The sequence below is a fragment of the Nerophis lumbriciformis genome, linkage group LG03, assembly GCF_033978685.3.
Source record: "Nerophis lumbriciformis linkage group LG03, RoL_Nlum_v2.1, whole genome shotgun sequence".
Taxonomy (NCBI): domain Eukaryota; kingdom Metazoa; phylum Chordata; class Actinopteri; order Syngnathiformes; family Syngnathidae; genus Nerophis; species Nerophis lumbriciformis.
In genome coordinates, this window is record NC_084550.2 from 7607038 (window position 1) to 7620000 (window position 12963).

The following is a 12963-nucleotide window of genomic DNA, read 5'->3' on the forward strand; positions in this document are numbered from 1 at the left end:
GATGGCTAACACCTCTGAAAATATCCTAAAGTGTAGTAGATGTATTGTGTGTGTGTGTGTGTGTGTGTTGAAAACCTGAATGTAAGCAGCTGTCCATTGTTGTGGAGGCTGAATGAGGCCGAGCACTTTGTCAGGAGGCAGTCGTCTTTGAACCAGTGCACCATGGGAACAGGGAAGCCTTGCACAGCACAGTGCATGGAGACCTCAGTTCCCACAGCGACAGTGGTGTTGTCAGGGCCTCGTGTGATGCTGAGTCGGTGAGGGACTCCTAGGAGACAGTTGTTGGTGGTTCTTGGTCTCTAAGTGGACTTGTATGTGATAAGGGATTGGGATTGGCGAATTTACCCAGCACGGTAAGCTTGGCAGGCTGGCTCTTCTTGCTGATGTTTAATGAAGGACTATACGTCACACAGACGTACCTCCCATCGTCCTCTAAGCTTACGTTGAGGAGATGAAGAGTTCCTGATGTCTTCTTCTGCTGGCCACCGCCGTACTCGCCCTGAGAAACACACATTTATAAATGAATTAACGCATGTCCAATATATTACCAATTACCTGTCATTCACCCGTCCATCTAACCAGCCTATGTCCCTCTTTTAGTTACCTGCCCATACATACTCTCCATCCAACTGTTTGTTTGTCCATCCATCCATCCAATTTGGTGTCCATTCGTCCGTTTGTTCATTTGTCCATCCAACTACCCATATCTCCAACCATTTATCTACCCATCCAACCATTAATTTGTTCATCCACTCATTTGATCACCTACATGTCAAACCATTTATCTACATATCCAACCATTAATATGTTCATGCACCCATCTGACCACCCATCTATTTGTTATACATCCATTTACGAATTTGTTTTTCCATCCGTCCACCTGTCCAACTAATCATCAGTTCATCCCTTATTCTATCCAAGAAGTCTGTCCGCCCACCCAACCATCCATTTGTGGATATATTCATCCCAACTTTTCATATTCCATCGATTTATGTATTTGTCTATCCATCCGTCCAACCAGTTATCTATCTTTCTGTCTTGCCTCTGGTGAGGGCGGTCACATTTTTTCCGCTCCTTTCTTCTCCCTTCTTCTCCCTGCTTGCTCTCTTTGTTTTTGTCTTGTCTATACTTTTTTGAAGCCTCTTTCTTTGCGCTGTCCTCCAAATCTAAACATCAGACATGGAAATGATCAGCTGGACTCTCGTCTAAATTGACAAAATCTTTTCGATGAGGAAACGAGGTTCTGGGGAGCCTGGCTGCCCTGATGGAACCATTGCTGCAGGGTACGTGAGAGATTCCTGGGATAAATGGAGAATCATGTGCCTCTCAGTCCTTTCCATCGAGGACATGGAAGACATCTACCTATTTGGTGATTGGGCTGGGCATTGCTCTGGTGTATCGTCAAATTCGTAAGACGATGGCAGCCACTCAAGGGGCCCAAAGGCTGTTCTCCGCAATGGAAGGTTTGGACTGGGCTGTGGCATCACAGACTGGGGCGATTTCTGAACTGAATCGCAAGATGGATCACATCATGGAAAAGCTGGTAAGGGAAAAATTGGATATGAGGGCCAGCATGGACGAATAAAATAGACAAGCCATTGTAATGTCTGCTTGCGGAAAAACAAAAATCCTAATCAACGATTTGACTCCCTTGAATGGCCTAGACGTTCCAACAACAGGAGCAGGCTGTTCTGAAAACATCCCCGAGGACACCTCAATGATGGACGCTTTTGACCTCCCTCCCTCTTCAATGACACCTGGAGTCGAACTTTTGCTTGCATGCAGAACGGCCCCAGGCCTATGAACATGAACACTACATCAACACACCCAAGACAATGGGCATATACACCCCCCCCCTCCCCCCTCCCCCACCCCATGCCTTCACCACCGCTTGATTCCCCTTTCGGGGTGATGGACGGCTGGCAGCGCTTCATAGCAGCAGTCGACCTCCAGGGCCCAGGGCCCCAACACCCCCCCCCCCTGTTGCGAGTTGTCGTTATTAAATGTAACATGTTTATGTGTGCATGGCATGGAGGTTTTTTCCCACTCCAGACTAGGCCCCCTTAGGAGCCCAGTCTAGATTGTAATTTTTTACTCATCTTCTTCCCCAGCATTTGACCTTTTTCCCACCTTTTACGGGGCGCCTCGTGGCGACCCATCAGCGTTCCTGTTCTGTAACCCTGTACACTGTTTGTTTGTCTCATCTTGAACGGGTTTGTGCTGAAAACAGAGTTTTGTTGTACTTGTTGCAATGACAATAAAGATCTATCCTATCCTATCCTATCCTATTAATCCGTCCACCCATCCTTCATCTACACCTCCATCCATTTATTCAACCATCAATTACCTCTCCAAATATATTATCCTTTCACCTATACATCCATCCCACCAGTTATCTACCTAACTATGTGTCAGTTTATCGTTTATTTACCCATCAGTCCATCCATCCAAGCAATCATCTAACCATCGACCCATCCAACTAGTTATTCACTTGTTCAGTTGCCTGTCCAACTGTCTGTTTTTCTGTCCGTGTGCCCAATAAGACAGCTAGCAGTTGACAGCTTGGTGAGAAGGTTAGATGTTGACAAAGTAGGAGTCAAGCCCTACCTGGATTTGCCTCCCTGTGGTGACCACATTTCCATCTTTGAGCCAGAAGATGCTAGTGGGGGACAAGCTTTCACCAGACACACACCGAAAGGAAACATCCTCTCCTTCCCGGACGCTCTGATCCTGTGGACTGAAGAACACCTCCTCCAAACCTGACAAATAGCAGCAAGGACGCCATCATACCCTGCATGTGTGCAGCAAGCCAGCTAAATTGAGAAATTAATAGATTATGGACTCACCCGGCTGGGACAAGACTGTCGAACTGAACAGGATGACCAAGTGGAGGTTGAGAATCATCTGTGGCGGCAACCAAGCAGGCACGCAGCCGTGCATCCTACTGCAGCACTCCATTGTAAGCATCCACTGGAAACCACCATGCAGCGTCAGCCATTATGTTGTGTCAGCTTGGACAGAAGACTTCAAATGGACATGTCAGCAGGTAAACCTGCAGAAGAAGAAGAAAATCTTATCATTGATGAAGTTGATCAGTTATTATTTAACACCTCCTAGTGGCCCCTCCTCTGTGTCACTCCTCCTTTCTATTTAGGAGGTGAGAGTGTGTGCAGCAAGTGCAGCTTTGTCCTCTTTAGCCTCTGAATGAGGCCTGTGGTTATCCACTAAATGAAAGTGACATGAAAAACCCCTGGACAGCTTTGTACTTCTTTTTCCCAGCGTCTGATCCTTGTATATGCTTTCATGCCGGTCACTGCGCTACACTGTCCCTTATGTAATCCTCCATTAGACTTTCATCTCATTCAGCGTGACCATGTGACAACCATAGTACACGTGGAACAAGATTACATACGATTACTTGCTGATTATGTCTTCTCTTTAATCACATAACGCACATAAGGATGGATAGATGGATGAGTGGGTGGATGTAAGCATGACTGTGTGGACAAGTGAATAGAATCTGGATGCATGGATTGAGTGGATGAGTGTATATTAGGGGTGTAACGGTTTTGTAGATACTGCAGTATTGCAGTTTCGAAGTCTTCACAATAATGACGTGACGTATCAAACAAAAACATGGTCCATCCATCCATCTTCTTCCACTTATCCGAGGTCGGGTCGCGGGGGTGGCAGCATAAGCAGGGAAACCCAGACTTTCCTCTCCCCAGCCACTTCGTCCAGCTCTTCCCAGGGGATCCCAAGGCGTTCCCAGGCCAGCCGGGAGACATAGTCTTCCCAACGTGTCCTGGGTCTTTCCCGTGGCCTCCTACCGGTCGGGAGGCGTTCAGGTGGCATCCTGACCAGATGCCCGAACCACCTCATCTGGCTCCTCTCCATGTGGAGGAGCAGCGGCTTTACTTTGAGCTCCCCCCGGATGGCAGAGCTTCTCACCCTATCTCTAAGGGAGAGTCCCGCCACCCGGCGGAGGAAAATCATTTCGGCCGCTTGTACCCGTGATCTTGTCCTTTCGGTCATAACCCAAAGCTCATGACCATAGGTGAGGATGGGAACGTAGATCGACTGGTAAAATGAGAGCTTTGCCTTCCGGCTCAGCTCCGATCCACCACAACGGATCGATACAGCGTCCGCATTACTGAAGACGCCGCACCGATGCGCATGTCGATCTCACCATCCACTCTTCTCTCACTCGTGAACAAGACTCCGAGGTACTTGAACTCCTCCACTTGGGGCAGGGTCTCCTCCCCAACCCGGAGATGGCAGTCCACCCTTTTCCGGGCGAGAACAATGGACTCGGAGTTGGAGGTGCTGATTCTCATCCCAGTCGCTTCACACTCGGCTGTGAACCGATCCAGCGAGAGCTGAAGATCCTGGCCAGGTGAAGCCATCAGGACCACATCATCTGCAAAAAGCAGAGACCTAATCCTGCAGCCACCAAACCGTGACGCCATGTCTGTATTCGGGTCAGTTTGCATTCACATTGGAGTCTGGACACATGTTTTTGTATTGTTAACGACTACATAAAAGATTAGATTTGACCAAAAAATGGGAATTGGACATCCTACCCTGCAGTGTTGTGAACGCACTGAATGTAGTCTTAATGCTGGCTCAACCTTGCGAAGGTAACAGTGAAAACGTGGACTGGACAAAGAAGGAAATAAATGAAGGAATGGATAAAAAAGTGGATGGATGAATGTGTAGATGCTGAATTGGTGAATGACTGATTGATTGGATAGATGATAAGGAGTGCATGGATGTAGGAGTAGATGGATACGTGGATGTATGAATGAATGGCTCGCTGAGTAGCTGGATGGATTGGTGCATAGTTGGATGAATGAATTACTATATACGCGCATGAATGTTGGGGTGTGTGGCTGGATGGCGGAATCAATAGGTGAGTTAGTAGCAGAGGTGGGTAGAGTAGCCAGAAATTGTACTCAAGTAAGAGTACTGTTACTTTAGAGATTTATTACTCAAGTAAAAGTAAGGAGTAGTCACCCAAATATTTACTTGAGTAAAAGTAAAAAGTATGTTGTAAAAAAACTACTCAAGTACTGAGTAACTGATGAGTAACATACACACACATATCATATATATATATATATATATATATATATATATATATATATATACACACACACACACACATATATACAAATATATATATATATATACACACACATATATATATATATATATATACACACACATATATATATATATATATATGTGTATGTATATATATATATATATATGTATATATGTGTGTGTGTACTGTATATATATATATATATATATATATATATATATATATATACATACATATATATATACAGTATATAATTTATATTTATTTATTTTGCCGTTTTTGTTTACATGTTAAAGGTGTTTTAATGAATATACATGCATGTTTAACACATATAGATTCCTTTCTTTCATGAAGACAAGAATATAAGTTGGTGTATTACCTGATTCTGATGACTTGCATTGATTGTAATCAGACAGTAGTGATGACAAACGTCCACGTTTTCAAATGGAGGAGAAAAAAAGTTCCTCCTTTCTGTCTAATACCACATGAAAGTGGTTGGTTTTTGGCATCTTATATGTCCAGCTTCCATATTCGTTTTTATACACTTTACAAGAAATACATTGGCGGCAAACTCCGTAGCTTGCTAGCTTGTTTGCGCAGGCTTTCGGAGACTCTTATTTTGAAAGCGCAGGCGCGATGGAGCGGCACTTTTATTGTGAAGACAAGAACTGTGCAGTCAGTCTTTAGGCTTTTGACGGGGTGTACGGTTGAAATAAAAAATGGTCTTTTTTCCTTCACACTTTTGATTGATTGATTGGAACTTTTATTAGTAGATTGCACAGTACAGTACATATTCCGTACAATTGACCACTAAATGGTAACACCCCAATACGTTTTTCAACTTGTTTAAGTCAGGTCGTGTGACCCCTGGCTCTGTTTGATTGGTCCGACGTCACCAGTGACTGCATCTGATTGGTGGAACGGAGTGAACGTCACCAGTGACTGTATTTGTTGAAACGCAGGCACTATGAAGGTCTGTCTGACAGACCAAAACAAACAAAGCGTGCATTAACAGATCGATAAAAATTAGTAGCGAGTAGCGAGCTGAATGTAGATAAAAGTAGCGGAGTAAAAGTAGCGGAGTAAAAGTAGCGTTTCTTCTCTATAAATATACTCAAGTAAAAGTAAAAGTATGTTGCATTAAAACTACTCTTAGAAGTACAATTTATCCCAAAAGTTACTCAAGTAGATGTAACGGAGTAAATGTAGCGCGTTACTACCCACCTCTGGTTAGTAGATGGATACATGGATAAAGAGTGAGTTAATGAATAAGTAAGTAGATAATGAATTAAGCGATGAGGGAGTAGATTGATGCTGAGCGTGTGGATGAATGAATGGATGATGTGAATGAGTGGATGAATATATGATTCAGTGGAATTACAAATGAGGAATGCATGGGTGAGGGAGTAGATGGACGACTGAATGAATGTTGGGTGAGCGAGGGGTTGGATAATGAGTGTAAATTAATGAATGAGTACATGCTTAATGGATGAATGAGGAATGCATGGGTGAGGGAAAAGGGGAAAAGATGGTTGAATGAAGGGCTGAAAAAGTGGATGGATCGCCAGTGAGTGTTTGGATGCATGATCTGATGAATGAACGAATTAATAAGGTAATGACTAAGTGATTGAGGAGATGAATTGACAAAGACTGCATGAGTGAGGGAGCAGATAGGTACATCTTTGGATGAATGAGTGAGTGTGTGGATGGATGGATGGATGAATGGGTAAATAAATGAATTAACGGGTGAGTTAATTAGTTCATGGATGAGAATAGAATAGAATAGAAAGTACTTTATTGATCCCTGAGGGAAATTCAGCACCACAGTTCGCTCACAATAGACAATAATAATAATAAATAATATAATATATATATTATAGTATATATATATATATTATAGTATATATATATATATATATATATATATATATATATATATATATATATATATATATATATATATATATATATATATATATTATAGTATATATATATATATATATATATATATATATATATATATATATATATATATATATATATATATATATATATATATATATATATATATATATATATATATATAATATATAATATATCAATATTATATAAATATATTCTACATTTAAGTGCAGTCAAGAAGGAATGAGTGGGTGAACACATGACTATGTGTGTTGATGGATGCAACTATGAATGATTGGAGGGATACAGTTGATGAGGATGATGCAAGTGTATCAAAATGTGTGCTTATAAACTGAAGTGTCATCAGTGACACAACACAACGATGCTTTTACGACACAGCATTGTTGTCGCTCAGCTTGTGTGTCTGGCGGATGACTCCGCACTGTGAGCGCGTGGGTGTCTACTCGTCTGTGTGACTCACACTACTCATCATTTACACCTTTTTGCATGTCAATAACACATTTGTAGCGCCTTCCTCTATATTACTCATCAGACATCGCTACACTCTCTACAACTATGTGCGCTTTTGCATGCCAACACGTCACAATCTTGTCCCGTTTATCTATTCATCGCATCTAATCCCAGCAATACATTACAGTGTACAAAAAATAACCATGCCCAATGATTATATCAGTAACACAATCATAACAAACTATGATAATTGTGTTTTCCTCTGTATTACAATAAAAGCACATGATTGTGTTTATGAATGACAAAATGCACTACACACAGGATAAAAACCCCCAATACATTTTAGGGCAAAAAGGAAAATTTGAATACTTACTCTATTACTTGTCCTTAAGTAAGTGGCTTTGCATGCGTCGTCTTTGCACACAACCTCCTGCTGCACTCCAGCTTGGAGAGGACACACATGAACAGCTGCCTCAAACACGCGCGTGCACACACACACACACACACACACACACACGTCCTTATTCAAAGCAAACAGCTGTAATGAAGCACGAAAACACCTCTCCTTTGTGAGCGCTTCCTTTATGCAACCACAACCACATGCAAAAAAAAAAAAGAACATGAAAAACTGGAGATTTTATTTTAATCTTAATGCTATATCTTAATCTTAATCATATTAAATTGATTTAATAACCATGGTTTAATGGTTTACACTTGGCAACACTAAATGGACCCTAGTGTGTGAATGTGAGTGTGAATGTTGTCTGTCTATCTGTGTTGGCCCTGCGATGAGGTGGCGACTTGTCCAGGGTGTACCCCGCCTTCCGCCCGATTGTAGCCGAGATAGGCTCCAGCGCCCCCCGCGACCCTGAAGGGAATAAGCGGTAGAAAATGGATGGATGGATGGTCCTAAATGATCTCAGTAAGATATTACAGCTTGTTGCTGAGATTTGATGACCTATATTTGTCATGACTTGGTCTTGGGTGTTAGCTTTTCCGGGATGCAACGGAAAGTTGGCTCGGGCGAGACGGGAATGAAGATACATTTTTTATTTAAAGACTATAAATACAAAACAAGGAAGTAAACAAAAGGCGCGCACGATGGCGGAGAACAAACTATGAAACCAAACACTTGCACAAAGGCAAAAACTATGAACAACAAAAAAACACTAACTGTGGCTTAATAAACAAAAACTTACTTGGCATATATATATATATATATATATATATATATATATATATATATACATATATATATATATATATATATATATATATATATATATATATATATATATATATATATATATATATATATATATATATATATATATATAAAAGAAATAATTGACTTTCAGTGAATTCTAGCTATATATATATATATATATATATATATATATATATATATATATATATATATATATATATATATATATATATATATATATATATATATATATATATATATATATAAATAAAAGAAATACTTGAATTTCAGTGTTCATTTATTTACACATATACACACACATAACACTCATCTACTCATTGTTGAGTTAAGGGTTGAATTGTCCATCCTTGTTCTATTCTCTGTCACTATCTTTCTAACCATGCTGAACACCCTCTCTGATTATGCATTGCTGTGTGGCACGCACAAAAGTGCTTTCATCAAATGCACTAGATGGCAGTATTGTCCTGTTTAAGAGTGTCACAACATTGCTGTTTACGGCAGACGGACTGCTTTACTGTAGACGTTCTTTATATTGTGGGAAAGCGGACTCAGGTCCGCATGGAGCTGGAGGGGGCGTGGCCTCCAGCTCCGCCTGAATTTCGGGAGATTTTCGGGAGAACATTTGTCCCGGGAGGTTTTCGGGAGAGGCGCTGAATTTCGGGAGTCTCCCGGAAAATCCGGGAGGGTTGGCAAGTATGGGTTAGCTAATTTTACTTGTTTTGGAAAGTCTTGACAAGCCAAATTTTCTTGTTCTATTGGCAGATAATTTTCCTTAGTTCTAATTTTATTTTTATTTTTTCTTGTTTTTGAACACTGACTTTTTGCAGTGTATTCTTAAGATGATAAACCGCTGTATTGATTTTTCAATGCAAAATCAAATTTAACAAAAAATAATTGTATAATGTTTTGCAATTCAGATCTGTGATTGGAACATAAATTTGCATATTTTAGTCAGATAATCGCAATGTTGGGAATGTATTTAAAACCTATTGGCAATTTGTGTACTTTACGTGTTTTTGTGGAGTACTGTCTGTTTAAATGCAACATTTCAGTGCACTTAAAAGACCCCTTGGTGCCCATTGATTCCCTTGATGCTTTTATCCAAAGTGTCAGTCAATCAATACTTGAGCTCATTAGTGGGAAGTGCACTTTGCACAGCTTTTATTGCAATGTAGGTTAATGAGGCATCTTATATAAGGAACTCACATGTTTGCCATCTTATTCCTGACACTCATCTATGCTTAGATTTAATGGTAACTTTTCTGTCCCTCGCCTGTCCTTGAGCGCTCACTCCTCACTGGGAGCCTTGCAAATGTAAATGGACGCTCCGTTCAGCATAATGGCATGGAAATTGAAAGTACAAATGCACCGATTTTATAATCTATGCCGCTAGGGCTGATTTTAATTAAGCGGACAAAGACTGCTTTAGCGGGCAGAATGTCACATTGTGGGCTGGAGGACGACATCAAACACAGAAATGGACCAAAAGGAGCGGCAGCAACACCACACTTTGGCCCCAAAAAAACCTACATATTTGTACTTTGGTGATAAAAATGTGTTTTATCAATCTGCTATGGGTACTGAAAACCATTAGACCATGGGTCGGCAACCCAAATCGTTGAAAGAGCCATATTAAACCAAAAATACAAAAAACAAATCTGTCTCAGTGTTTCCCCCAGAATCTTTGTTAGTTAAGGTGGTGTCTTTCCAGGACGGGGAAGGGGCTGGGTGGCAAGTGGCAATAGACTACAGACTGTGGTGAAGTAGGCCGGCTTCGTCGCGTAAAGAAGCCTACAATTTTTGGTTGTGTTTTCCGCTCCGTATGCTGGATGGCAATATACGATATATATCTCGATATTTTTTCCGTAAAGTAAAAACAAAACACAAAACAGTCCTAGTTACCTGAGATACTAAGTATGTCATTATTTTGACTTACTAAATATTGACTTACTAAGACAAAATGACTAAGTCAAATTAATGACTTACTGTAAATAAGCGTTTGAAAAAAAGAGTTAAAAGTGGGGACACATGCTGACATATGCTCAACTCATCATGCTTAATTTATTACAGCATTTGGGAAGCCTGTAGTTAATTTCTATCATATAAATGTTATATTTTTATCAACATGTGATAGCAGGGACCCTGCCATTCAAAACTAGGCTGCTACATTACTAATGATTAATGTAACTATAGCTGAAAAAATAGTACAATAGCAATAGGAGAGACTATTCATCCCTGAATACTATGGACTTCATGCAGGCTTTATGATGCAGTTACATTATTATATCAACTATCAGAGACAGAAACTCTTCATTTAACATAATGTCCTTTTTTGCTGCTTCAACACAGAAAAAGGTAAAGTGAAATAACTTAGTTGTTGACTCTAGGTCAATAATGCTTGTCTTTCTCTCAGACAGACAGGGCTTTGCTGTCCGTAACACATACGCACGCTTGCACGCATGCATGCACACACCGCAAAATGAGCTAACGTTACGCTAAAAGCTAATTAGCCTTCACCTCAAGGACTGCGAGCAATTTAGAAAAAAAAAAAAAAAAATTTAAATTTTTTTTTTAAGACTTTAGTTTAGGCGGCGGCTCTTTGAGCTGTGGGAAACCCTGTGTCTGGAGCCGCATAAAATGAAAAGTCTGGATATATATATATTTCTGGGGGTACGCTCTGGACCTGCTTGATTGTGTTGGCGCCTCAGGCTACTGCATCCGGGCTGCATGTCTGGAGCTTCTTAGTCCCACCGTCCATCCCTTCCGGGTGCCCGCCGTCTTGGTTGGAGCCTGCTGGGTCTAGTCCCCGCGTCTTTTGTGGTAGCTTGGTGCTGCAAGGTATTCCGAGTTGCTGCAAGTCGGCTTTTGCTGGGGTAGTGACCTTGTGTGTCAGCGTGTCTGTGATCTTATTTTAATTCTCTTTTTTGTATATATTTATCCATCCATTTTCTACCGCTTGTCCCTTTTGGGGTCGCGGGGTGTGCTGGAGCCTATCTCAGCTGCATTCGGGCGGAAGGCGGGGTACACCCTGGACAAGTCGCCACCTCATCGCACTATGGTGAGTTCAATAACCGCCGAAATTAGTAGGACAAAACGATGTTCACCAAATACTCTCATCAGTGAAGCATACACACAAACATATTAAACTGTGGGCTTTCTAACAATTGGGAAGGTTCGTGTAATGTTTGTCCTCAAACAAAAAACATACTAGAATTAAAAAATGTTTCCCCCCCCACCTTTTTCCATTTTCAACCCTTTTTTTAAAATGCTCCAGGGAGCCACTGGGGCGGCGCTAAAGAGCCCAGGGTTGCTGACCCCCGCATTAGACTAATAAAAACAAGCTTTTGGCGGCCGTTTTGATGTTTTTGTAAACTGACTAAAACCAACCATGTCGATATGCTTATATATTTTAGTGCTGTCAAATTATTACATTTTTAATCACACTTTTGAATTTGAATTTGTGGCTGCGAAAGTAGCTTACCACCACCAGGTGTGAATGAATGATGGGTTCTCTCTTCTCTGTGAAGCGCTTTGAGTGTCTAGAAAAGCGCTATATAAATCTAATCAATTATTATTATTATTATTATTATGATTAATTGCAGTCCATTTCTTAAAACAACCTGAGACCTCAATATTATCACGTAAATGCACTTTCAGTGTCTGCAAGTCTTACTAGCATTGTTTTTAAATGTTTTACTTAAATGTTTGCTCAAAACCTGGTTTAAAAAAAAAAAAAGTCTTATTTGGCTGTTTTCCTTTTCGACTATGTTTTTGAATATGCACTTTGGACACGCCTGACTTAAAATTGGAAGATAATTTGTCATGTAACATAAAAATGTGCCTGCTAAAGAAAAAATATAGAGTGACTGTTAAAAGGATAAATTAGGAGACTGTGAGGGTTATACAAATGTTTTTATTTAATATTTGTTAAGTATATAATATCAATTCTGGACACATTAAAAACATTTAGCTAAAAAATAGCAACATTTATATTGGGATCATATTTGTAAAAATTCAGTTTATAGAATAATGACTTGTGAATTGGAAAAAAGGGTGTCCAAACTTTTTCCAGCGAGGCCCACATACAGGAAACTGTCACGACGTGGTTTGAGGTTTGTTCTCCCAGGATGCAAACGGACTATTCCGGACAAGGCTTGCAGGTAGGAACATATTTAATTATCTTCTCTCAAAAAGGTACAAAAAACGGAAAACAAGGCTGATCGCACTTGGAGTTAAAGTAAACTACTAGCATAAG

At 40.4% G+C, this 12963-nt stretch overlaps 1 protein-coding gene across 2 annotated transcripts in view; it reads right to left on the reverse strand.

Moving 5' to 3' along the window:
* LOC133578335 (uncharacterized) overlaps window positions 1-7929 on the reverse strand; it is a 38262-nt gene extending 30333 nt beyond the window's left edge. For both annotated transcript variants that reach the window (XM_061932695.2, XM_061932686.2), the window contains exons 1-5: window positions 7854-7929; window positions 2847-3052; window positions 2608-2759; window positions 346-499; window positions 76-268 (exon numbers count right to left, since the gene is read on the reverse strand). In XM_061932695.2, coding sequence (XP_061788679.1) covers window positions 76-268; window positions 346-499; window positions 2608-2759; window positions 2847-2967 — 620 coding nt within the window. In that variant the 5' untranslated portion in view covers window positions 2968-3052; window positions 7854-7929. The remainder of the gene's footprint in view (window positions 1-75; window positions 269-345; window positions 500-2607; window positions 2760-2846; window positions 3053-7853) is intronic.
* Between the last annotated feature and the right edge of the window lie 5034 nt (window positions 7930-12963).